The 27,527-nt window shown below is 40.3% G+C and overlaps 1 protein-coding gene across 4 annotated transcripts in view; it reads left to right on the top strand.

Annotated features, from left to right (window-relative positions):
• The first annotated feature begins 1,631 nt into the window (after positions 1-1,631).
• Positions 1,632-27,527, top strand: part of asap1b (ArfGAP with SH3 domain, ankyrin repeat and PH domain 1b) — a 58,376-nt gene continuing 32,480 nt past the window's right edge. For 3 of the 4 annotated variants that reach the window (XM_051411087.1, XM_051411085.1, XM_051411086.1), the window contains exons 1-3: positions 1,633-2,542; positions 22,115-22,187; positions 24,796-24,941. In XM_051411087.1, the coding sequence (XP_051267047.1) occupies positions 2,417-2,542; positions 22,115-22,187; positions 24,796-24,941 (345 nt within the window). In that variant the 5' untranslated portion in view covers positions 1,633-2,416. Of the gene's footprint in view, positions 2,543-22,114; positions 22,188-24,795; positions 24,942-27,527 lie in introns of all 4 variants that reach the window. The other variant, XM_051411084.1, reaches the window with a different exon arrangement.

Genomic DNA, 27,527 nt, shown 5'->3' with positions numbered 1-27,527 from the left:
GCTTTCTCTAGACACCTGTATGACTTTAATGCATCAACACTCACTCAACTCCCCAGAAAACCCTTTGAAAAGGTCACAGTTTGCTCCCAGGTGACAGTCAGCTGAGCTCAAGTGAAATAAACTCATCTGACAGTAGGGGACACTAGTGCAAGCTCACTACAACCAACTGTTCTGTTGTATCAGACCATGCATGTTAGGAAAATGAATGTAATGACCATGTAACAGCCCAGGATGATTCAATTGGTTGCTAACTTCTGACCCAAAAGGCCCATGTGTAGCCCACACCCACAGTAAAAAAAACACTGATGTCATATCATAAAATAAAACTGAGGGATAGTGTGGTGAAATTGTTTATCAATGCATGCTCAAAGTGTGCGTTAAAGCCCACAGGGCCGACGTTTAACAGTGAATATAGGAGATTAAAATGCGCTTTACAGTGGATTTTTACTGCTTTTGAAGGCAACTGGGCTTAATTTAAATATGTAGGCGGGCTCCTACACTTCTAATGACACTCGAGGCCGTAAACATCACTAATAATTGTCAATTCAAGTCATATAAACAAAACATTATAGTTATTTTCCTCCTGTAAATTGCTGTTTTCTGTCGCGGGCCTTCAGTCCAACGAGCTCTCCCTGCAGTCACAGATTCCACATCACGCATGCGCAGAGCGGTGGGTGGGAGAAAGTTGCGTCAAGTTACCATCGATGACAACCAAATACCGGAAGACGAATCACTGTGTTTTTCAAAATAAAACAGTATCGTGACCAATCGTGATACGTTTTTTTTTTTGTTCTCGAAACAACTACAAGCGCTATTATCTGTGTGTGTTATGATAACTGTTTTATTTTATATTATTAGAAACTCTACTTAGAAGCGTATTAAATGTTTTACACTTTAAATAGTCCCTCATAAATGCTATTATACTATAATTAATTTACCTCCGTGTTTTGGCTGCTACTCTTATTAATACAGCCTAAATATAAAGCAGTGCTTCATCTTTTACCTTCTTCAATTTTACCACATATACGACAATACTAACACTATGTGACAAAAAGTTTTTCTTTAAAAAGAAAAATAACATCTATATATATTTAATTGTACTACTTTAAATTACTTTAAACATTAATAAAGTACATAAAGATACCTGCATGTAAAATATAGATAGATAGATAGATAGATAGATAGATAGATAGATAGATAGACTTTATTAAATCCCTGAAGGGAAATTGGGTCGTCATAGCAGACAGGTACATTTAAATACAGATACAAATCCTTCCCAATAGCACAAAATAATAATAATAATTTATAGAGCGCTTTTCAAGAAACTCAAAGACACTTTACATAAGCTAAAAGTAAAAAAGAAAAAGGTAATAAAAACAACACATTAATAAAGTATAACTATATCTACAACACTCAACAATGAATTAATCACTAAAAAAAAGGACAGAAAACTGACAATAACAGAATACATATATAAAATAAAGACAAAATAAATATACGTACAGATACAAGTTAAAAAAAACAACAACAACAAAAAAAAAAACTCATGAATTTTGTTATTTAACAAAAAAATGTTTTATTTTGACAACCAACAACCGGAAACCGCCCTCTCCTACCCGTCCCGGGGAGCTTGACGCATGCTCCGTAGACGCTTGAGCGCGGCCGAGCAGCAGAGAGCGGCAGTGAATGTGTCTGCGGCGGCGTTTTAGCGTTAAAAAACACACAAACTACGGCTGAAGAAGAGAGGACCACCTCCCTCCTCCATGCTCAAACCCCGCTGCAGTTGGAGACCACCTCGGGCGGAACCCTTTGGACTATGATAAACCTTAAAAAAACCCCAACAAGCTGGTAAAAGAAAGAAAAAAACCGTCGCGTTTATTGAACATCTGTAGAGCATAATGAGGGCATCCGCTATTCTTCACGGTGGTTTCTCCTCCGAGGTCTAGTCCGGTCGAGTGACACTATTTATAAATGCTTTTCAGGCAACCCTCTGAAGGAATAAGACGGGACACAGGCTGCAGAGAGACATTTTTTCTTTTCTTTTTCTTTTTGTAGTTATTTCCCTCCCTCCCTCCCTCCCATGGCCCCTGGGGAACAGTGAAGTCATTTGAGAAGTCACCGGAGAAGAAGACACGTCTTAATCATCTCGATAGTTTTACCCAGTTGTGCAAGAAAAGGAGAAAATCTGCTTCTCCCCCCCCTCTTTTTTTTTTTTTTTTTTTTTTTGTTTGCATCTGCGCACCAGACTCCCTCCTATTTTTTTGTTGTTGTTGCTTTCTCTCTTCTAATTTTTTAAAATCTTACATGGTTTTGTGTTTCTGAAGCAATTCATCGCCAACCTTTCCCCCTCCCTCCCTCCTCACCCCTTCTCCTATAGTGGGCATTTTTTACCCCCCCTTTATCTTCGCTTTAAAGGATGCCGGATCAAATATCGGTGTCCGAGTTTCTCTCGGAGACAACAGAGGATTACAATTCCCCGACAACATCCAGCTTCACCACCCGACTGCAGAGCTGCAGGAACACAGTGAATGTGTTGGAGGAGGTAAGGCCACTGTGTCAGCCTGCACACACACACACACACACACACACACACACACACACACATATACATACATGATGGATGGATGGATGAGTGAACATGCCTTATTAAAACCACCAAAGAGGCCAGAGTCTAATTTTAAAAAGCCTTTAGTGAGAATACGACACATTTAAAATGATGTAATGCGGTTTATATAGAGGTTAACTGCACGCAATCAGCTTTAAATCCAATTATATTTGACAAAATGCGTTAAATTCTGCACATTTATTGCACCTGTTGAGCTGCAGCTGCACAAAAATGGACACACACAGCTGATGCATAGCTATACTGTGTGTGTGTGTGTGTGTGTGTGTGTGTGTGTGTGTGTGTGTGTGTGTAGGTTATCTTGTGTGAATCTGCTGCTTCTTTCTTTGCCCGATATGTAGAGTAATAATAGAGAGGGGGTGGATGGCTTTGGTGATAGAGTGTAGAGAGGATGTGCACTCAGGGGCCTGCAGCTCTCTCTCTCTCTCTCTCTCTCTCTCTCTCTCTCTCTCTCTCTCTGTTCACTATTACATAACTTACAGCTTCAGTGCATGCTGCCAGGCTGTAGCTATGTGTGTGTGTGTGTGTGTGTCTAGTCAGATCTTGGATATAACTGGTTTCTGGATTATAAGAGATTCCCCACCCTCATGTAGGCCAGATTGCACAGATTAGATGCTCAAAACAGAAAGAAAAACTCACCCAGAAAGTCCCACTCTTGGATGCTGTGTCACCTTCGATCATGTGAAAAGAGGGAGGGATGGGGGGGGGGGGGGGCGTGTAATCAGGCCAGGCAGGTGGGTTGTTCTGTGTGTGTCGCCCTCCGTTGGCATCCTTCCTGCTATGATTAAATAGAGCATCGAACCAGGGGAGCGCACACCTTCACTGTTGTCTGTTAATGCCAAAAATAAATTAAAAAAGTGACCTAATTTCCCACTTTAAAGCACATTTGAGCTGCAGGATGACTTCAGGCTGGCTTTCCCCCCCTTTATTTGTAATTAGATGATCACATGTAAACATAAAAAAACACCTATTTTCTTCTACTTCTACTTTTTTTTTTAATAACATACTAATAAAAAATCGTACCAAAAACAGAACCAGGGGCTGTGTTTATTCTCCACTTTGTGTCTGCTGACTGTAACAAGGGAAAAAGGGCTCGCATCATGAATCACCTCCGTGGCTCCGCGCCTCCTCTTCTTGAACCCGAAAGAGAGACTTTGCAGCAGCGCAAACGAAAAACATCTGTTAGAAAAGAAGGAGAAAAAAAAAAAAAAAAGGGCCCGCCATGTGCGCTGGGCTCCAGTAGCAGCTCTGGAATTTTTTTTTTTTGTAGCAGAGAGATCACATGACGAGGAAGGACCACATTGTGCTGGTACCAGAGAGCAAGCAGGGAACACGCTCTGCAGTGGTTAAAACAAAAGGCAAGATGCCCTCAAACCTGGAACATAAAGTCAGCCCTTGTTGGCCCATCAGACAACCAGCCTGAAGCCATGAAGACTATCAGATTAGTGTTTTATAACATTAGTTATCCTGTTTGATCCCCTTCGTAGACGTGTGAGGACTCTCTTGCATCATACGCCCCAACAGTGCAGAGGAGTTTGTTTAAAATGTCCCGGGGTTTTTTCTGCTGAGCTCCTGAGTTCCTGTCCTCAAACTTAAAGCCTCCCTCCTCCTCCTCCTCTAAGTCGTTACCTCGGTATGTTGACGAGGTAAATTATGCAAAAGGTACGGCTTGAATATTTAACGCTGTAACCTGAGGGGACGGGTGAGCTGACCCACACTCGTTCTCTGAGTCATCTGGAGGCGCAAGCATCGTATTGTCTCAATTCAGCACCGCACATCAATTATTGATCGGTGCGTAATGACACAAAAGTATTCATGACTCACCCAGCCCTCCACCCTGTAACTTTTTTCTTCCCCCTGCGGCGGCGGCAGAGCTCACAAAAGATGTTTACTGTTTACTCTTGGATCGGCAATATGGGAAAACAATGAACAGCAGAGATGGAGAGATAAAGGCTTTTAAAAATAACCCTTTGCTGGCTCGCTGTCTTGACCGCTTTAGACACAGGGAGGCGGAGGGTGTTGTGTTTGTGGGACCGGAAGCTGGTTGGGGTGTCTGGCTTTTTTTATTTTGGTGTCATCTTGGCCGCGACACAGTCGTTGTTTTCACTGCATTTCCCAGAAAGCAGCGTTGGACTTGTGTGTGTGTTTGTGCGTCCAGATTCCTGCAGATTAAAGCCACTGATTGTTGTCACATATAGTTTAGTTTTAGACATTTTAAACCAAATATATTTGGTGTTTTTTGATCTGCTAGAGGTGGAGTATAAGATTTAGTTAGTTAATTCATCCTCTGAGCGCCGGGTTTCTTACAACCCAGTTGGCAGGTTGCCATTTGGACATTTTGGTTATCCGAGAGGAAAAACCTTTTCTGGTTTTTATGAGCCTCTGACCTTCTCTCGTGTGCCACCCTCGGGACAAACATAAAAATTTTTACCACATAATGCTGATAAAACCCCCAAAAATGTGAATATTTGTATGTTTGTAGTGTGTGGTTTGTGACATCTAAGACTTTAAAGCTTTCCGTACGATGCATTTCTGACAAAATTATACAACTGACTTCTTATTTTGGCCATATATAGTGGAGTTTGCTGATAACTACTATTAATTCTAGAAATACACCAGGATGCTTCACAAGTTGTATGGTTTGTTATGAACTATATTACAGTATTTCAGTATCATTTGCAGTGTGGGAATCTTTGTGATCTTGTTTCATAGGAGAACGTCATTAAACCTGATCCCTCAGTAACAACTATAAACTAGAGCTGCAGCGATTGGTCGTATAATTGATTAGTTAATAGATGGAAAATTAATGGGCAACTATCTTGAAGATGAATTCATTATTCAAGTTATTTAAACAATAGCAACCTGATTCTTCAACATGAGGCTCTGCTGCTTTTTTCCCTGTTTTATATGATTGTAAATGTTTTTGGGGTTTTAGACGTTTCTTCGGATCTTGAACTTTTGGAAACTGATGGTAATTTTCCTGTTTTTTTCCGACACTTAATAGATTTAACGATTAATCAATAAAATAAGAGTCCATAACAAGTCCAAGACCAGGACCAGTCGAGACAGAGTCAAGGGCCAAGACTGAAAGAATGAATGGGATTGCAAGTGACATTGATTGGCCGCCTGGTAACCACGGTTGTGTAACCAGGCAACCGTGGTTACCAGGCCAGTGTCAGTGTGCATTGTACATGGATTCTGAATTAAACCAATAACCTGTTAACTTAATCAATAGTTTTGTTTTGAGGGACGAAGTTACTTCAGAAAATTATTGCTGCACTCGCTCAAGACCAACTAAATTATTTGGCGAGACCAATGTCCAAACTCTGAGGGCAAATACGACGAGTATTTAAGTCCGAGACAAAAGAAAAAACATCAACCTGGACTCAAACTAATATCACAGCACTGTCAGATGAATTAATAATGAAAATAATAGTTAGCTCTACAATAAATGTATCATAAAGTCTTTAAAAAAACACAAAGTTCTCTTAAGATTGGTTCGTCTGAAGCCTTAATCGGATCGTCTCCTTCTCTGTACAGACTCAATAATGTCTCCTCCACAAACTACAGCCTATAACATTACATAAAAACTCATCAGCGCTCGGATCTTCCCTCCCAAAGATCAAAAGAAGAGCAAACACAATAACTCAACTAACTATAAATACACCAAACAGCAGATCGGACATTTGTTACGAAGACGTCAGAGGTTAATACTCTAATATTTATTCTGCTTTCTCAGATTTTTCTCTGATATAAGTTAAAATTAGCAGCAGCAGGCACTTGTTATCCCTTCCTCCCCCCGCCCCGCCATGGGGCCTGTATTGTCTCCCCTCTCTACCCCACAGATGGCACTTTGCGTCACTTGGGTTTGCTTTCCTAAACCACAGCGATCCGTAGCAGCGATACAAGGGAAACCCTCACTGCATTGGCATTCCTTTGAGCATGCCTCTCACACCACATCACATGGGCCGGAGCAGAAAAATGTTGACTTTTCACAGTCATTCTATTCAAGCATGGCTGGGCTTGACCTAATAGGCAGAGGAGGCCTTTTATATTTGTTACTTTTTATATAACAGCCTTTTCAGTCGCGGCATTTGAAGCTTGAGACGCTTTAGAGAGTTTTTTGATGCAGGATATTAAAAAAAAAGGAGAAATACTGAATGAGGAGTTTTATTCCAAACCACTGCGTATTTGTATTGAAAGTAATTGCCTGAAGTCGTCATAGAGTAACACTAAGACTGCAAAATATTTAGTTTATAAAAAAGCCGTTGGCAGGAAAGGACTTAACATTCCTACCATTCTTTTAAAAGTGTTTATTTATGCCAATTTATATGAGTTTCTTTCACTCCAATTAAATGCTGGATGTCTCATTTTTCTTTGGAAGAAACTCCCTTTTTTTTTTAAATGTGTCCTGTGGTGATTGTGAACAGTAGTGAAGCTGTAGAGCAAGATAATGACGGGATGCTAATGCAGAAACGCGCGTATGTGGCGGTAACGGCGCTGTGAGAAGATAGCAGAACACCAAGAACGAGGAGGACCAGACAAACTGAACTGAACTGACCTGACCAGCTTTCAGAAATCAGTATCATGTTAACAGTTGGCTGAATCCTCACGCTTTCATTCATCCACTCAGGCTACGGAGATGGCTAAATGAGAATTAACCCGCGGATTGTCTTTGCCGGTCGGTTGTCGTCTCGTATATGTAAAATATCAGAGGATAGTGAAACACACAGTTTCCCAGAACCCAAGGTGACGTCCTCTCATACAACCCAACAGTCCAAATGCAAATATATTCTCTTTACTCTCATATACGACAAAGAAAAGCAACAAATATTCACATTTGAGAAGCTTGAACTGGGAAAATTATAGCAAATTTGCTTGAAAAACTCAGATTTTTCGGTCAATTACCTAATCATCTAATGGTTTCAGTTCACCGTTACGGGTCATGAATTTTCCTTTTTATATAGCTCTCAATAGACAAAACGATGCTTGATACTTTCATAATTAAAGTTATCAAACTGTGAAAGTTACTGCCGTAAGTATTATCACAAATTAGTCCAGAATATCTCAGAAACCTGCAAATTTCAGAGCACACTAAAATGCTACAGGAGAAAAAGAAATAGTGACCCAGAAGGCATTGTGTGTGTGTGTGTGTGTGTGTGTGTGTGGGGGGGATGCATTCAACATGTTTGTAAAGCCTCAAGGATACACACAATGAAAAACTCTGTAAGTAAAAAAAAAAAAAACAAGACCATGTTTGTCTATCATAAAACGCCTGTAGGGTGCTTTTTAAAAGACTGTAAGTTTGTGTTTAGGATTCACAAAGGCGTTATTGTTTCTCCTTGAGCTTAAAAACGGGAGCGTATAGTAAAAAAACTAGTTGTTAACTATCATAGCTTTCGAGTTGTTTGTCTGTAAAAGCACCTGAGGGCACATCCTAGACGACGTTGGTTGTCATGTGAGGCTTCAGGCTCGTCACATGTAACATCCAGTCCTCCAACAGGGAGTCGGTTATAACGTCTACACAGATAACAGATCGGTTTTCTGGTTTTTCTTGATGTGGAAACTACTTGAAAAGTCATATTGAACCAGGGGGTTTGTCAGAGCTCATGTGTTTGGCCTCTTGGGGAATGTATTCTGTCGTCTACTTAATTAACACTGAATACATTTGTGGGTTGCCTGTCTGTTAGTGGAGTGTTGAGTACTTTTGATGCATCATTGGTTCAAATATGAATAATTCCCAGATACCATAAATAGATAAATGGATCATGGAGGTTTTTATTAGTTAACTTTACCTCCGTGTCCTCGCTTGGCTTCATTTTTTGGACTGCTTTTAGCCCCTCTGCCCACCCACCATCACCAGAAATGAGGCAAAAAGCGATGAATAATTCAAAAGGGGCGAGACGAGTTTTTATCATTCTTGGCTTTACATAACAAAACCGAGTGCCGGCTATTTAAGGCTCCATTCTGCAACATTTGAGCTCAGCTGTGTCAGGTTCAATTATTAATGAAGTTACAGCTTTTTATTCATTATTTGTCCCTTGTGTCACCAAAACCCAGTGAATCACACGGTGTGAGAGAATGGGAGCACTTTTTGTCCCCTGGCACCGTAACTCACATGACATCTTGTTCCAGTTAAACTGCACTGTAAAAAAAAAAAAAAAAAAAAAAGGCTGTTTAAGTAGTAATTTCCAAGATTCACAAACTTAGTTTTGACACATTCATTGTTGATTTAGTGGTGTTTCAGATGTAGCTTCAACACTTGTGCTGTGGTGTTTGATTTTCTTTCATTTCTTGTTGATGAAGTTTGAATTTTTGCAGCTCTGCTTTGGTTTTTTTTGCCCTTTTTACTTGTTTTTTTTCCACCTGAGAGACGTAAAGTAGTAAAACTGACATTTTTTTGTATGAAAATGTTTCAGACTGTTGGTTTAAGTTTAGACTACAGCACAGAAATGCTCTCTGTAATTAGAAGGGCTGAAAAACTGACAGTCATTCCTCAAATTAAATTCTTTGCCTCTGAGCGTTCATATAGTCAATGGAGCTATTATACAAAGGGAGGGGAAGTAAGTGATGCTTACTGGCCGCGCAAATTTAAAGTGGAGGAACGAGAAATGGGCGGAAAAGGAGGTTAAAATGTCAGATTTTTATAAAAGTTCTGGGAGAAGTTTCCACTGTTTCAGCCTCTTCTATGTGCAAGCAAAGGATTAGCAGCTAATGCAGTGCGGCTACTTATTGACGAGCCGTGTTAGTTGAGTTGCTGTACCAAAAAGATGACATTTAATTCATGTTCATGTTGTCAGAATGTGAAGAATAAATGTAAAATAAACCTTAATTAGCTGCCTTTGTTCGTGTGTTATACTGCAGTTTGCTACCAAGTGAAAGGAGATATAAGATATTAGTGTTAATGTAACTATTTAATTTAGTTTGACATGTTTGTGTTTATGTTCAACCAATTGGCAGACACAGTATTGTAGCTGTCAGACATTCCCAGTACAGTCTGACATGGACGAAAGTGACCGCTACAATACCGTGTTGTTTTGTTTACCAAGTGTACAGTTTTGTAAAATGAGTATTTGTTTGTCTTTGTGCTTTTGACGTCGCATTGAGAAATTGCAGTTTGATTTTTACGTGACGTATTTGGCAGTAAGTGCGGTCGGTTTAATGGAAAGTAAGTAGGCCAAAGTGGTAAATTACAGCACATCATTACAGAACCCCTCCAGGAATGCATCGATCGTCACAGATTGATGATACAATAAATAAAAGAGCATTCAAAGGAGAGAGGGGGTGATGTTTCTTTAAACCCCCCCCCCCCTCCATAAATACTAACAAACCTTTAAGCCATTTTCTGATTTGTTCTGTCTCCCACAGCAGGAGGCGAGACTCTGTTGTGTTGCTTGTTTGTCGGCTTGTTCGCCGTCTGTGGCTGAAATCTGATAATCGGTCTGTGGGCCACAGCTGTTGGCCTACCTTCCTGCCACAGCTGCACTGCGTATATCATCAAGGGCTATTAGCCGGCAGCGGATTAGCCCCCGGGCCAGACTCTGCCCTGACACCCTGATCCCCCTGCTCTTCCCCAGATTTAGGCGAGGAAGAGTGGGTCACTGTTCACATCTGTCTGCAGCCTTCCTTCACCCGGATAGATGCCGTTAACGTCTCCCTCCATCGTCAGCCATTTTAATCTCGGATGGAGAAATTCAGTGCGGCTACGTAGTGTTATATTTTGTCTCATACGAATGCGTCAACATTATTATTATCACACTCCGATATCCTGCTAGTGCTGAGTGCAAACTGTGCTAACACACTAAACTATAATGCTGAACATAAAGATTATACCTGCTGAACATTAGTCACTGTGACCCTGATCCATCCTTACTGTAGTTTGGATTAAATATTATATTAAAGTACTGTTAATTACATGCAGATATTATCAGATTATCAATGCCAAGAAGCAATGATTAAAAAATATGAGCCAATATCATCCAGCTGTGATATATGTGTGTTTTTAGGGCGTATTAAGAGACCCTAACATTGCTTTTCCCCCCTTTTTTAGTTCTTGTCTCTAGTTCAGCTGCAACAAAACAACCACAGATCTTCTTCATCCTCATCTGTTGCGTCTCTCTGTTTTTCTTCTTCTATGATTTATATCAGCGAAGTGGTAACATTGTTGTCCCCAAGAACTGCCCCGCAGAAACCAGGAGACAGTGTTGTCCTGCCACGACTGGCTGTCTTGTTGTAGCCTGAAGGGTAAACAGTGCATCTCTTGTCTGTGAGCGTTGAATGTGTTTGGCCCTGGACTGTATCTGTGTGTGTGTGTGTGTGTGTGTGTGTGTGTGTGTGTCTGTGTCTGTGTGTGTGTGTGTGTGTGTGTACCGCAGATAAACAATTGATGCAGCTTTTCAATGTCAGATTTCAATACTACCTTTACCAGAACAGCCAAGTGCCTGCTGAGGTCATTCAAGCCTGGAGGAAAGGCTTTGATAGTCCATCAAGACAAGCTGTTTGCATCTTCTCCTTAATGCCATTTAATGTCAGTGAAAAGAGTTACATCACCTCCTTTTCCACATTATAACAGCAGTCAGTGAATCTAGCTGTCACTCCTCGCTCTGAAAGTTGTCAAATGAGGAAATCCAAGTGGAAATGTGTATTAACGGTGGTTAGGGCTTTTGGTCGGGTGTGTCACTAAAGGCAGATTTCTGTTCCTCTGTTATGTCCAGTTGCTCACATATCTGAACATCCAAATGGCCTGTGGGAGTGGATACACCTGTGGTTTTGGAATAGCTGCTCTCTCACCCAGCACAGTCCCATAAAGTGTGAAATTCGAGACTCGTCTGCAGAAAAACTTCAAGGAATGCTGTAAAGCGCACTCGGCACAGCCTGTGACTTTGGCCAAGGACTTATGACCGAGCGGCGTGCAGGAGCGTTACTCGGAGGCTAGAAAAATAATTTTTACCTCTGATTGTGCACGATTATCAAGGGAGCGCATTCTTTGGTGCCGTGCCCTAAAGATTTACAATGTGGGCGGCTGGTTGCGAGGAAGCGGAGCTGGCGGGCCTATCAGCTGATCAATGATGAGTGAAAGATTAGACATGAAAGCTTGGAGTAGTTTATTTTAGTTTTTCTTTGATCAACCTCCACAGTTTGTTACACAAGATGAGTGTTTTCCCCGGCTCTTCTAATGTAGTATTTTTCCTTTAATGTGTTTAAAAATGATCAATACTCAAACACTCAAAGTATTTCATGTTGACATAATAAGCCAGGTTTTCTCTGGCTCTAATAATATGACTAAATACCAAATGAACTGCACAAAGAAATGTCACCACAAGGTAAATTGAGTAGTTTTAAGACTGCGGAACATTGATTATTTTCATTATCGATTAATTGTTCCATTAAAAATACCCATCACAATCCCCCAAAGCTCCCCAAAAGTTGCTGACCAACAATCCCAAACTCAACGATGTTTAGTTTTATTCAATAAAATTAGAGAACCATCAAATATTCACAGTTTAGCAGCTGGAACCAGTGGATTTCTGGTATTTTAGCTTAAAAACAACAACATAGAAACGATTGCGTGAATTTTAAAACTGTTACTGATACATTTTCTATATCACACAGACTTATTCTGCAGAGTTTACACAGTTTAAACATTTAAAATGAATGTTCATGTTAAAGTTTTCTTCTTTTTGTTCATGACTGTTAACGAGGTAAACGATAAACTTTTAAAGGTGTGAAGGATTTAGTGGCATCTTGAGGTGAAGTTGCAGACCGCGTACCAACTGAAACCATTACTTTATCTCACATGGTGGCCGTGTTTAGTTCGTCCGTTCTGTGCTCCTGTAGAAACATGGCGGTTTTAAAATGGAGCGTGGAAGAGGACCCCACTCTCTCTGTAGATATAAACATAGAAAGAATTAAAAAAGAATGAACTTTGAGTCTAAATCAAGACCAGGAATGTAAAAAAATAAAAGAAACATATGATGTGGGTTTCTTATCTCAAGCACCATCATTGATTGGTTTGTTCAATGCGGATGAGATTCTCATTTTTGAGGTTTGTGGGAGGATAAAACTCTTTCTGGTTCTCTTTTTGAACTGGAAGTTAAAAGACTGTGTTTCCAAAGATAAGACATACTGTTTGTTCTTGTCTGTTACTGTTTGTTTTTAGATTTTGTGCTATAATTATAATCAGCTATCAGCTATGAAAAGCAAAGAATTGTTATAGTACAGCACTTCAGCCTGGATCTGGTCACGTTATGAGGCAACAATTAGATGATTAATTGTTTAATTGTTGGACAGAAAGATTTATTTTTGATAACATATAGATTGTTTTAAGTCATAGTCCCTAGTTCCAGCTTCTAAGTTGTGAGAAATTTCTGCATTTCTTATCTTACATGATAGTAAACTGAATATCTTTTAGCTTTTGATGGTTGATCGGACAGAAACATGAGCTTTTTCACAGTTTTCTGTCATTTTTCAGGCCAAATGAACAACGAATGATTTACAGTTGGTTGGTTTTAGCCATTTTTTTTTGGCATTTTAGGGACTCATGATTAATCTAAATCATAATTATTAGAACAATTTGATATAGTCAGTCGCATCCATGAAGAAAAGGTGCTTTGAGGTTCATATTTGTCAGGAAACAAAAGCCTCTTTCCTCTGCTGCTGTTTGTCTTCTCACTAATATTAAAACCCTAGCTGTCAGTTCCTCCCTCTATTCTCCCGTTGACGGCTGTTAATAGCGGTGCATCTGAATAATCTTAACAGCTGCTTCACATGAATAATGGCTTCCTGACTGGTAAACACAATACAGATATAGGTGCGCCGATTATTTGACGTGAGTCCCGTGCAGAATTGCGTGGGCGTGATTGCGAAAACATGCACATTGCTCTCGAAACAAGTGGTGGGCCGAAGTGAGAAAGAGAGAGAGAGCATCGCGGAGGGAAGACACCAAATGATGTGTGAATGTTGAACACTGCTGCATGCATGGTTTGACTTCCCCCAGACACACAAGCATGCAGTTCCTGTGCTGAGAGCTGTAGCAAAAGAGGCGGGCGTCCTCTGCAAGGTTAGGGTTCATACACCAAACTCACCACAGAAAAGCAGCTCTTTTTTTTTCCTCTCTCTCTCTGAGAACACGACGCTAATAGCAAGACTAATGGCAGCAGTGCCTAATGGAGTGATCTCTAACTTCTCTTTGCGGCCAATAACATTAGCAGGTCAAGTATGCAAGCTAATTAGAGCAGAAATCCAACATAGACAGCGAGTGAAAGAAGGGTGGTCATTTTACATGCTTTAGGCCATAAACAACACATTGTGCATTCATCATCACTGTTGACGTTTTAAGCATCCTGTTGGTTTTTATTGGTATCATTTCATTTCAAAACAAAATAAAACTTAAGGAGCCTTACATTTTTTGGTGTATAGAGATTTGGTGTATCACCACAATAAATGATTTAGTCCACAGAGTCGTCATTGGAAACTGCTTGTGGGCGAACAACCAGTCAGATCAACAAACCACATAATGTAGTCAAACTCTTACTGAAACCTTCAGTGTTGTTCTTTTTCTCTTCTTTTATTGAGGAAATACTGATTTAACTGATAATAGCAGCTGCCATTGTTCGTCACACACACCTCACACATCGCTATATGAAAGCTGCCAGTATTTCCTTACAGGTCAGAACCGCTGTGGTTCGGACACAAGTGCATAAGCTTGAAGCTTGTGAGTCCGGCTGCCTAGCAAGGTTAGCTGAGAGAGGAGACTGTATACATTTGATTGTGGTTTGGACTTGTTTGTGGGCATTCAAGTGCTAATGAAGTTGGTAAAATTATGTTTGGACGTATTGTTAAATCAGTCAACTACTTTAGTCCACTATATATTTCAACCAATAAGACTGATTGCCATTTAGTTTCAAGGTCCCTTCAGGATGAATTGTAATAACTTTCTGGCTTTTTTTCTTATTGGTTTAATTAGACCTCCAAAAGTAATCACATTCCCATCAGCCTAAGAACTAAGAACATGGTAAACATTATACCTGATAAACTTTAGCAGGTTAACAGGTCGACAAAGGATAATTTGATTTATTGTCCACTCTGATGGATCACCTACAGCAAGTTTCAATTCTTTGTGAGTGAATTTTTATGCTAAACGTTCCCTGTAGGACATTTATCTGAAGACATACAGGGATGCTCTGGTGAGTGGTCAGCAGTAACTTGTACATATGCATGATATCTAGTTAACAAGCTAAAAAATGTGGTTTGGCCCTTTTGAGCTGCTTTGTCATTTCCAATTTAGAAACTGTTCTCCATCGTAGACCAGTAAAGAAATGTGAGTACGTCGAAGGAGGTGTATAAAAGTCTGGACTTGATCGAGACCCCCAGTCGAAATATTCTGTTCTCTTTGAGTGTTTTTAGTTAAATCTCTTCTGTCCGTTCAGAAAAAGACAGTTTCATGTCGATTGATGTTCGGGATCCTCGTTAACTTCAAACCCCTGAAAAAGATGTAGTCTCACTTGTCGTTTTATTTGCCTTTTCAGATGCACTACATCGGTCATGTGGTCGTCCCTGATACACCTCTTAACCAAAACCAAAACCACTGGCAGTCGATCACTCTTCCTCTTTCAGTACCCTGTGTGTGTGTGTGTGTGTGTGTGTGTGTGTGTGTGTGTGTGTGTGTGTGTGTGTGTGTGTGTGTGTGTGTGTGTGTGTGTGTGTGTGTGTGTGTGTGTGTGTGTGGAGAGAGAGAGAGAGAGAGAGAGAGAGAGAGAGAGAAAGAAATAGGCCTCAGCTGCTTTTGGAAATGTGACATCCTCTCATTTTTCCCATTCCACTTGGAGAGCTGAAGGCTTCTCCGGCTGCAGGCCCAGAGAAAGGGATGTGCATTTGTTTCCTGCCAATGAAAACGGCTCCCCACCCTTCCTGCTTGAGTCATGCCACATAGACTCAACAGACAGACAAAATGACTTGACAGACAGACAAACAGGCCGACCTCCTCCATGACTGTTTCATTCAGACAGAACTAGAGTTCTGACACTTTTTTTTATAGTAGTGAGCCAGAAAGGAATAAGGTTGGGATGGAGAATTTAAAAAATGATAATCTGGTTAGTGAGTTTCTCTCTTAAAATGCCACTGCAGATGTTTTTCAGCTTCATGTCCAGGCTCTGGGGAAGTCCTTTGATAATTGTGCCCTTTCCTGTTTTCTTCTTCTAGGAAATGATTAGCATATTAGCAATTCTGAGAACTCGGGTGTCTCAATCTCTGCTGGGTGAACAGTAAAAATCTGCCACAGTGGCACAGTTGAGTCCCAGGGTGCTGCTGACAAACAAGAGAGCTGGTCAGTTAGTCAGAACAGCTTCCCACAATCTCCACGGTGAAGAATGTAGAGCTGACGCGCGAGACGGCCAGATCGCGTCTCCTCGGTAACCGCAGCGGCCGCCCCGCCGGTTGCGATGCCAAACGCTCAGGGCCCGAGGAGAAGAACGGGTGATCGAGGAGGAAATGAGGAAAGATAACTGACGTGCCGTTACAAGTGACAGAGCAGGAATCTGAAGGAAAAAGCCAGAAAGTGTGTTTATCCCTCAGCTGTCAGCGGAGAGCAGTCGGTGTCATTAGACGGAGTGCTGCCGACCCGGGACAGGACACTGACAAGCCTGGCCGCTTCCTGCTTCCTGTCAAAGGACGGCTGCAGGGGAAACGGCAGGGCTGCTAAGAGAGGATAAGGCCTCGGGCAGGAAGCGTGACAGTCTCCAGTCAGTCATGCCCAGTCACTTGAACCACCAATTTTCCCCCGAGGCTTTGACCTCCTGGGCATGACTGTGTGTGTGTGTTTGTGTGGTTGTTTGGGAGCCAGGAAGTCAGCCCCCGTTGACCCCGTTGGTCACATGGGTCACACTTTAAGGGCAGTTTTTGTTTTAAAGTTGGGCTGCAACAAACAGTTTTCATTTAGATATTTTTTCTATTAATTCTTTAGTCTATAAAAGGGATTTACAGTTTCCCAGAGTCTAGTTGTTATCTTTAAATGTCTTCTTTGTCTGACCAAAAGCCCAAAACACCAAGTTATTAAATTTAAAATGATATAAAACAATCCACCCCTGGAGAAGCTGGAAGCTATTGCTGTTTAACTTTCTGTCAAACAACTGATTGGTTAATAAAGTCTCTTGTTTGCACTTCTAGGCTTTCTTTTATTTAAAATCATATTTCTTCTCCGTATCCCCGATCAGCCCACCTACCACCCTTTTTAATTATTGAGTGATGACGGTTGTTGATGGTCTGTGTGTCTGCCAACTGCTCTTCAAGCTGCTGAACCACAAGAGATCAAAACCTGTTCAAGAAAGAAACTAAAATAAATTGGTTTTAATACCACGTAATAAATACTGATAGAAATATCTACCAGCTAATGCAGTAGCCTTTATTTATGAGGTGAAAGCATCATTAATAAACTACTTCTGAATACATTTTCATTACCAACAAGTGCCTCAACAAACATTAGGCATTTATTTTACTACTTTATTCTTTAATTACTGTATCACATGCATGTTAAAACAGAAGACGATTTTTATTAGATGACATTTATTGTGTGAATTAGAATTGAAACGATTAGTTAATCACTTTTATCTGTAACTGGGTTTCATAATCGATTAAATCATTTAAATTTAAAGCAAAATTCACTGTTTTCCAGCCTTTAAGGTATGAATTTATACACCTATAGTTGTATTTGTTTATGATATAATACCTTCGGGTTGGTTGGACAAAACAAGCGGTTTAAATATGTTAACTTGGGCTTTAGGAGATTAAAATTGATTGGCTCATTGACCACAATAATCAGTAAATCAAGACAATAATCTCAGTATTGATATCAATCAAGAAAAATCTATTAATTTAATGAACTTTCAAGGACGTTTCTGACCTTGGTACTCACGCTGGCTACAAAATCTGTTTTTGCTGAGGCACCATACGTCGCCACCGCCCTTCACCTCCCTTAAGTTGGCCCTTGACCCCTTTGGCTCCATCTCTGACAGACTTCCTACTTAAAAGCATTCTGACAGCGACGTGTCGACTTTCACAGCACAAATGGCTCTTCGAGATAGATATTTCTCAGTCGAATAACACACGGAGAGACGAGCGACCGCAGATGTTTTGGCATTGTCACACTCGCTAATCCCCTCGGGTTGTGTGGGAGCTTGCCATTGGTTGCTGGCAGATAAAAAACAATCCTTTGACTATATTCAATAGTTGTCGGCCTTTTGGAGAGCAGAGTTTGGATGCATTCTTGCCTGTTGCCAAGGGTTTGCAAAGTCTGTGTGCCAAGACAGCGCTATTTCATTGATTTTTTTTTTCTCCCTCCTGCTGAGAAAGCTGAGAAATAACAGCTTTAACAAACCATCTCTCCAAGTTTCATTAGTTTACCACTGAAATACTGCCGGCCAACGTGTGGATGTGTATTGTTTATCCTCTCTAATGTGTTGTAGGGATTTTGAATGATTGTTCTCTGTCCTCTCAAAACAAACAATAAAGCATTTACTAAACCAGATTTAATTTAGTAAATGTATGGATTTATGGACGAACCAAAAAAAGGGCTAAGAAAGATGTTAAAGGTTGTTAATGTTACAGCTGAATATTTAATTACGAGCACAGACAGAGTGGATTATGGGTGACCCTTGGGTGGCGGTGCCAGCTGCTCTCAACATGAACACCACAAAAGTCAATCTGCCTGCTCAGCCCTCTGTTGTGTGCTCCTCATCCTAATCAGCACACCGCACTACAACCTCTGAATAATCACAGATTTACTCTGAAGGCGTTTAAACTGCAGACTCGGGCCGACTGGCGAGGGGCGGGGGTTTGGTGCACTGAGAGGAAACACAGCCTGTTAGTGAATGTGTCGGCTGTTATGGGGATCTAATCCGTGACTTTCACTGTGTAACACAACGTGTCGGAAAACTTAGATGGAGTCTGCTTGGCGTCACTGTCATAAGAAATAATTAACATTATTATATATGTATCTGAATTTATTGATTATAATGATTATTTAATATATATAAAAATGTCTGTCACATTTCCCCAGAGCTCATGACGACGTCTTCAAATGTTACGTGGCGTCCAAAACCCAAAAATATTCATTTAAATATCATAAAAAACACAGAAAAGCAGCAAGTTGTACGCTGACAACCAACACACTATCACCTGCTACTCTATGGTTAAGAGTTCTCTAAGAGGTTAACAAACACAGCCAGTATAGGTGACTAATGGTAGAGCCAAAGCACCACTATGAACCAGCCTTTAGTCACCAATGCTGGCTGTTTTTTGCCATAGCTTACACAAGTTGCAGACAACACTGCCAAAACACTAGTCGATGGTTGGTTTCTAAGCCTGAAACTGAAACTATTCCTTGTTTCTGTTCCTCTGTCTTGTGTTTTCCCCTCTGCTGCATGCGAAACGAACATTGTTGTGAAGAGGGATTCTTGGACAACATTATTAACTCATTTGGGTTTTGCAAGTGGACTAATCAGAGTTGTTATTGTGACATATAGTTACATTAATGGAGAGGTCAGTGTACGGCATAGGGTGCGTACCTGCAGCGTCAGTTCAGTGCAGAAGAACAAATCGGGCTTAACGGCGTTAGCTTGTCTTGTTGGACTGTTAAACCAACCACCAGTGTTGGAGAGCACCAAAGCTACACAAAACAAATGTATTGTGTCATTCAACAGAAAACATCTCTTAATGTGAAATAGCTTCAGTGTGTTGAGCCATCTTCTCCGAGTGTAGCTCGCTCCTTTCAGTAAAAGTATAATGTAGCTTAACAGCTTCCAGTGTAGAACAACAATTAGGCACTCACGCAGGCAGACAGAAGCTTTTTGAGTAAAGCAAGAAGAGTTTGACTTGATGTGAGCGTCACGACTGCCAGCCAGTACATACTGGAGTAATGATATGGATAACACTGAGTGCTTCCCGGAGTTAGCCATCTCGCTCATGTTATCAGAGAACAGGGGTTACGGGATAAGTAACCTCAAGTTTTCATACACTTTGAAGATTCTCATTATAGTAATTATCAAGATAATAGCATATACAGACGGCGGAGACAATACTGAGATAATGGTACCATCAAATTTTAATGTTGGCACAGGCCTGTTTGGGCCACTGTTTAGCCAAACAGACACAGGGTTAAGTAATGAGGCAGTGTGGGGAGGTGCTGGGCAGCAGAGTCTGTTCCCATGTGCAGCGGGGATCAAAGGGCCCGGCCCCTGCAGAAAAGGCCCTGCGGCGACAAACTACTGCTGCCATAATTGGGGAAGAGCCATGTAAAACTGTCCAGGGGAGGCCAAGGACGGCTTAATTATGTTGTGAAATTTAATTAGTCCACTCTTGTGTGTGTGCGTGCATCTGCTCTTAACCGGCTGACCTTGATGTAATGGTGCTTTTGCTGGTGTTTATCATCCATTACGAGCAAACATGGCAGAGTTATGGTTCCATTCCCTTTTGGTTGAGATGGTCTGGATGTGAAATCATCGTACTGTCGGAATAAATTAGAGTAGAAACCACCAAGACGGACTCACATTATAAATTATTTTAGTCGAGACGGGTAATTCAGGTGTGCGTTTGCAGTCTACTACGAGTTTTCCAATTATCTCAGCCTTTTTTCCTGCTGTATATTAACTCATATTAAATGTCACACAGGCAGACGGCGTTCGGTATGATGGGTGATTTTCATATCGTTGCTCTCGTGCGCGCTAAGAAGAGTCTCCAGGTTGTTTTAGCTCACAGCGGGAATAAATGCTTGACCTCCTTTCCTGCTTATTGTTGTAACTGCAGCCTCATATTCTCCCAACAAAATAATCACCTTCCTTTTATTTTATCACAGATGGTAATCAGGGAAATAAGACCATCAATAAATGATAGAAAGGTACTTACAGAGAAGGTGATAGCGACTTATTACTTGTTTAAACATATATTATTGGACAGTGATAGTGGTCAAATTAAATGGGGGTTTGTATTGATACGAGCATGATGTGCACGCAAGTAAAAAACCTATTGATCAGTCAGTGTTTGCTGAATTTATTGGATGTGGGGCAAATATTATACAGGATCATTTCCAGTAAGTGTTGCAGGTTAAAGTGGCTTTTATTTTATTTTAGCTGAAAGATTGTATTTCTTTCTTTTTACTGGCAGTCCAACAAATGGCAGTGCACAAGGTTATCTGATAACAGTCTTTGTGTTTAAATGGGCTTTACACAATCAGTAATCAAGTGTTATCTCTTCTACAATATTCACATCTAAGAGTAGATTTAGATTAAGATGTAGATGTAGATAGAGTTGTTGCGTTTTCAGTTTCCTTTAAACAACTTCTCAGAGGTTTATATCTGCTGATGGTAAATAATTATATTATCATTCCCATATAATATTATAAACATGACATAGATGCATTGAGAATTACAATGTTTAAACAATTAAGAATAGAATAAGAACAGAAAAGTGCACTAAATAGTTCAAGGCATCTAAAAACATGCACAAGTGTTCTACCAAGGGAGATTTCAATATGCTATACAGATAAGGCAGGAACATGGCAGACAGTTAGTTATTTGAAGAAGATTGAAGAAGAAAAAACAAGGCTATAAAATCTAAAACGCTATAAAAATTGAGTTCAAATGTGACATGTCTCCCTTGAATAAAATGTACTTGTGTTTAGGTTAAATCAGGCCACAAATCAACCGTGCAGCATGCGAAATGAGCTCCAATGTGGTGTAACTTCAGATATTGTTGATATTTTCTCTGGCAGGGAGGGAACTGAGCAATAAGGGGCACATGATGAGTTTTTCTTACATGTTGACGGTGTTTATGATGATGAATTTTCCTTGTGTGAAGCAGCTTTTTTTTGTGTGTGTAAATCAGTTCAAGGGTCACACCAGCGTGGCTTTGTCTTAAATAGCTTTGTAGGATTTTCTCTAAATATAGCCGTGCACTATCGTTGAATGAATAACCAGCAGTGCCGTGATCTATAGCGTCTGTGGAGTGTTTGTGTTAGTTGTTATTTTACCTCCCTGACGCTTTTGATGCTGAACTCTGAGCATTAATCTGTATTACTATTGCAAGGAAGTGGGACAGATAACTCATAGTAACAGTAGGTCAGTGGCAGTGTTTATTTTTATTGCATTTAAATGTTTCATTGTGAATAATTATTGTAATGAATAGCTTAAACATGTTAAAAAATTGGATATATTGCCTATTAGAGAGCACAAAGGCTTTGCTCCAGCAGTCAGCAGTGTTGAAATAATGATTTGTACCACACTAAGGTCAAGCACTGTATTGTGAGCACTCTGCTCAGCTTTATGGAGTATTGATGCTTTGAACAACTGAGCAAATATTGTGGTTGTCCAAAGTTTGCTGTAGCGTTAAAATAAAAATTATCATTGCTGTCTTTTGATGTGAGTGTTTCCAGTATGTTCTGAAATGATGAAATATATTCAGGGTTTCTTTTTTTTAAAAGCGTCCTCTCCTTCTTTTTCTCAGGCGTTGGATCAGGACCGAACCTCCCTGCAGAAGGTGAAGAAATCAGTGAAGGCGATCTACAGTTCAGGACAAGGTGAGACTGTTTCTAAAGTTATCATGTTGGCTACGTGTTCACAACCCTTTGAAAAACAAAAAATCCCCAGAGGAAAGCCCAGGATTTCTTAAATATCTTTAATAAAAATGCCTCTTTTTTTGTCTGGAACATTGCCTTTTGTGGGACAGATGGTGTTTTGTGTGTGTATTCAGGCTGTCCCAGAAACCATCACCTGAGTTTGTTTTGCTCGTTGCTGTGACATGGATCCTCAGTAATTTTCCACTGAATACTTTTGAGAGCAGCCTCCTCCCTGTAAATTGACAGTTTCAGATGTTTGTCCTACAAAAAAAGTTTGTTTGTTCTTCACAAAAAAGACAGCTGACCTTACTTTAATTCTGACTCTCTGGATGAGAAACTCCAAACAACTAGAATCACTTTTTAAAGTCGAGCGTCCAATAAACAACAGTTAATTACTTTGGCTGGATTTTGTTATCGTGAGACAAATACTGTGTGTGATCTAAAAATAGAAATAAGAATAGGATGTTTGTGCATCTTGGAAATGTAATGAATAGTTAGAGCCAACGCCGTAACCAGGACTTTATAAACACATCATGAGTCATACGTTAGGATCCTTCGGATTTCCATCCTGTTGATTTGGCGACACCTGTGGTTACAGGTGGTAACAGTAAGTGCATTTTAAGACTGCAGCAGCTGTTGTATCTGTTAACTTTTTGCAGCCACACAAACTCACGTTGTTTTAATAAAGACGTTGGTCATTCGTTTGCCTTTTCCTTTGCCATTACCAGCTCTATGTCTAACAGATGTCTGATCTACTTCCTGTAATGTTAGAAACTGACTCGCTTTCAAATAATACCAAAAGTTACCTTTGTAGACACATTTTGATGAACAATCCTAAACAAGGCTAACCTCTGTGAACAGGAGATCCAGGAAAAATACCAAATATCCTTGAAATAAGTTATATTTAAAAGTATTTTTCAAATTGTATCTAGCCACTGACTCAGATCGCCCACGTAAACCTGGGTGCGAGTTTTGTTTAAAATTTTACTGTTGGTAGGATAAGCTGTGCGGTTGGACACATAAGAGGGAGCATATTGGACGCTTAGTGGAAGGAACTAGCAGCAGTCTTTTTGCATATGTATACAACTTATTAATGATCAACTTTACATTTGTTGGACATGTTGATAACTACATGCACAACGATGATAATTGCTTTTTAGATGATGAAATTTCTGTAAAAATTAAAGAAATTCTACTATGTTACGATTAGATAGAGACTCTAGTAAAATGTAGTCAATTCACCAGAGACGCAGCACAGCTTAAAATCGGCTGTGTTGAGAACAGCCAAGCACACCACAAGAGCGAGCTACCACGGTGTGTCCCGTAAACGCTGAGTTAAATGTGTCAAAAGTAGCTCTGCTGGTGCTGTCCTGTACTGTCAGGAAAACCCCTGGAAAATGTTCTGGAAAGGTCCTGGAAAATGTGGGGCACCATGAACATCACGTTTCTTTGTTGCTTCTTCACAATGTTGATACAGCAGCAGTAGAAAATGTTCAGTTTGCAGTAACATAGTTGAGCTGTGATACAGTGTTAGGAGTGTAAACAGTGCCATGGTAAGGACATGACTTCATTGTCCTCAGTCGTAACTACAGCGCTATTTGGACTGTATTTTATTTCCAGTATGACAAAAGTTCAAAATGTCTGCGGCAGGAATAAGCTCTACAGGGTGCTTGTCTCACCTGACCTCCCTCTTCAGTTTTGGCAAAAGTCTAAACATCCCTCCCCGTTCAGCTCCTCTTCCATCTCTCACTTAACGACAAGGACAGATGGATGCCGCTGTTTTGAATGACGGCTCCCGTAGAGTTGAACAGACCTGGAGGAACCACACATCTTGTAACGCTGACGTTTGCTGTACATAAAGATGACGTTACCGTGGTCAGGATTTCTAAAAAACTAAAGTCTGGAATGGCAGCGATCAAACATCACGGGTTAAGGTCACATGTGTCTGTCATTGTGTTGCAGCACCGATGAAGGAACTTTCCGTTGTCGGATCCGTTGGCTGTTTCTGTCACATCTGTGTTATTATGAACGTCTCTTAGAAGATTTACAAACCTGTGTGTTCCAGGTGTTTGCCTCGAGAACAAAGAGGGGTGTATCACTGACATGTTTTCTTTATCTTCAGACCTTTTATCTTCTCTACATCTTCTTCTTCTTATTAAAAATACCTTCTGTAGATAAAACACTTCCTTTATTCAGGTGATCATACACTAATAAAAGCATACTTATGAATATTATATTCCTGGACCTTTAATACATTGCTCCCAGTGCTGAATGTGTATTTTTTAACTGTTTTAAAAACTTATTTTTATTTATCTGACTGGACATTTATTGCCAACTGTTGTTACTGGACAGTTTTTATTATTCAGGGCTATGGACACACCAAGCTAGCTATCAAGAGTCTCTTTCAGGAAATGTGTGTATGGCTTTAATTGACTACCTTAGTGACTGTTGCACCTACAGTATACGTCCTGTCAAAGACTGCAGGCCACTTCCAGTCCTTTACACATGCTAATCGGCAGAATTTAGGGCAGATCAACTGACTGGTGGTTGACCTTTCTTCTCCACACAGACCACGTCCAGAATGAAGAGAACTATGCCCAGGCTCTGGACAAATTTGGCAGCAACTTTATCAGCCGGGACAACCCTGACCTGGGAACGGCCTTCGTCAAGTTCTCATCCCTCACGAAGGAGCTGTCTGCCCTACTGAAGAACCTGGTAAATTCAACATATCAACACGTCTAATGTCATTAAAACGAACAACTTGTACTACATTGTGCCCCGGATTTGACCTCACATGGATAGGAAAGGGGGAAATTCAAGTGTTCACTTCTATAAGTGGTTTAGGATTTGGGTTTAAGGTTAAGATTAGGATTACATTACGTTAGGGGTTGAGGTAAGGTATGTAGTGGAGAAGGTTATTGATGAATGTAGTCAGTACAGTAGTCTATCTATCTATCTATCTATCTATCTATCTATCTATCTATCTATCTATCTATCTATCTATCTATCTATCTATCTATCTATCTATCTATCTATCTATCTATCTATCTATCTATCTATCTATCTATCTATCTATCTAGTAAAACTCCTCATAAATGTAATGATAGAGGTGTACGCGCCTACAGGTCGCAGCAGATATGCTAATCAATCTCTACACTTGTACAAAACTGTATAAAATGTGCCTACACAGTCAGAGCGGTCATCACAGTCGGACAGTATAGCTGACTGCGGCTATATCCACCTCCAAGCCCCCCCCAGTTGGCTCTTATCTGCCTGCCGTGGATTTCCCCTGACGTTTCTGTTGAATAATGTGTCCTGTTTGAATCCTCTGTGAGTGATTGTTGTTGGAAGAAGAGCCAGTCCCCGCTCTCTCACTCTCTTCCTGTGTGGCTGACAGCGAGATTAGACTCCATAAATACACTTGGCAGCACCAGGAACAACTCTGTGTGTGTCTGTGTGTCTGTGTCTGTGTCTGTGTGTGTCCATTTGGAAACCTTCTTAAATCACCCACCTATCGGCGCTACCTGCATATTGCGGGAAAGTGAAATTATCTCACTAATTCCTCTTTTTGTCTCTCGCTCTTGACTCTTGTCTTTTCCATTTTGAGTACTTTATCGAGTGAGTTTTATCAGACTTCAATAACTGCGCCCTGAGGGCAGCTGGTATGTGCGTGCACTACAAATGAGAATTGATGAGCAGCGCTTGTCCTAGATGTCTGACATGTGTTATTGGCTGAAATGTAAGGATTTTATAGACAAATTTGGCCAGGTCGTTGCCAGCTCTTCTGCAGTGTTTATTTCCTATGTGAGAGTCACATACCTAGAGCAAGCAACAGAGACAGTGACAGTTTCCAGGATGTGCTGTTAGAGCACACCGGCAGTCAGCCAGTAGAAGATTGATTCTGACGTTGGCCATATGCAAGACAGGCACTTAAGAAGCACATTAGCACCCATTAAGCGTTGTTTACTTCCTTGACCGCTGCTGTGTGTCTGTGTGGACTTGGCTAACAACAACAGGGACTTAAATGCTTAGTACTGTTGTAAATGACCTTGCTGATCCTAATGGTTAGAGCTGCTGAGCATAACTGTAGCAACCCGAGCTGTTGGCAACGTCAAGCTTTTGCTAAATCTACAATAGACCAACCTGCACTTGTGTGGTTTTTGGCAGCACTTTTTGCTATTATGTTGCTGATTTTCTTCAGTCAGCAGCCGCATGAAATGTGTTGATGCACTGCAGTGCAGGTTAAAGGATAAGGCCGGTGTTATTCTATATTTTTCTTTTTTCTTCTTATCGTCAACAAATCACATGAAAAGACTAAAACCAACAAAACTTCCATTCCAAAAAAGTCCATTTGTTCACACTGAAGACATAATTCTTTAAAGCTGAGCTAATCAATATTTTTTATAGTAATAAAAGGTTACATGTCTACATGTGATGAAATGGTTGCTTGTAGAGACAAACCCATGGACCTATATGGAGCGTTTTGGTTTGCATTTGTTGTGGTTTAACGGCCCACCACTTAGCTTTTTTGATTCACTCTCACCGCTCTCATTACCATTGTTTCCAGCGGCAGCAGATATCAACAAAAAAAGCTCTGTTAAAACCCAGTGTGGGCTGCATGTCCAGCATAAAATGGCAGACACACGGAGTTAACAACTTACTGGTGAACTTGGTGCATTTAGCAGCTAAACAGCCAAATATTTTCCTCAGTAGTTGGTGGAAACTGAAAAACAGCTAAAAAATGAGGAGTGAATGTTTTTCAGGTAGCCAGAAATAAGATGTTAATGGTCCTTTTTTTTCCAATACGTTTGCAATAACAACTTTATAAGGTGATAATATGTCAATGTTGTGTTTACAGCTTGTTCCACTGGCTGTGAGTGGCCAAACAAATTGACTTTTACTGCTTTAAAAAGGGATCACAAATATTTAGTTTATTATTATTTTTTAATCTGGGCACTCTCAAACAGTAATAAGTTGTGCATTTATTGGGGACTATTTTCAGCTGTGGATAAATACACATTCTGGTGTTCTAGTGAGTGTTAAGGCTAGCAGTACTGTGCATATGAAATAAGTGTTCATAGTAATGCAGAAACATGTCCTCCAGTGCAACAATGTGGATCATTGATGTGTTTTTAATAGTTTTTGGGACAACAATGGAGCTCTATAACACAAAGGAATGATTTATTCCTGAATGATTTTGATTTCATTGTTGGTTTTTGTATTTTAATGGGATTTGTTGACGATAATAAAACTATAGAACATCCTCAGCCTTAACTTTTATGATACGTTGAGCTTGTTTTA

The sequence above is a fragment of the Dicentrarchus labrax genome, unplaced genomic scaffold, assembly GCF_905237075.1.
Source record: "Dicentrarchus labrax unplaced genomic scaffold, dlabrax2021, whole genome shotgun sequence".
Lineage (NCBI taxonomy): Eukaryota > Metazoa > Chordata > Actinopteri > Moronidae > Dicentrarchus > Dicentrarchus labrax.
Note: the sequence above shows the minus strand (reverse complement) of the source record. Positions and strands in the feature narration are given on the sequence as shown.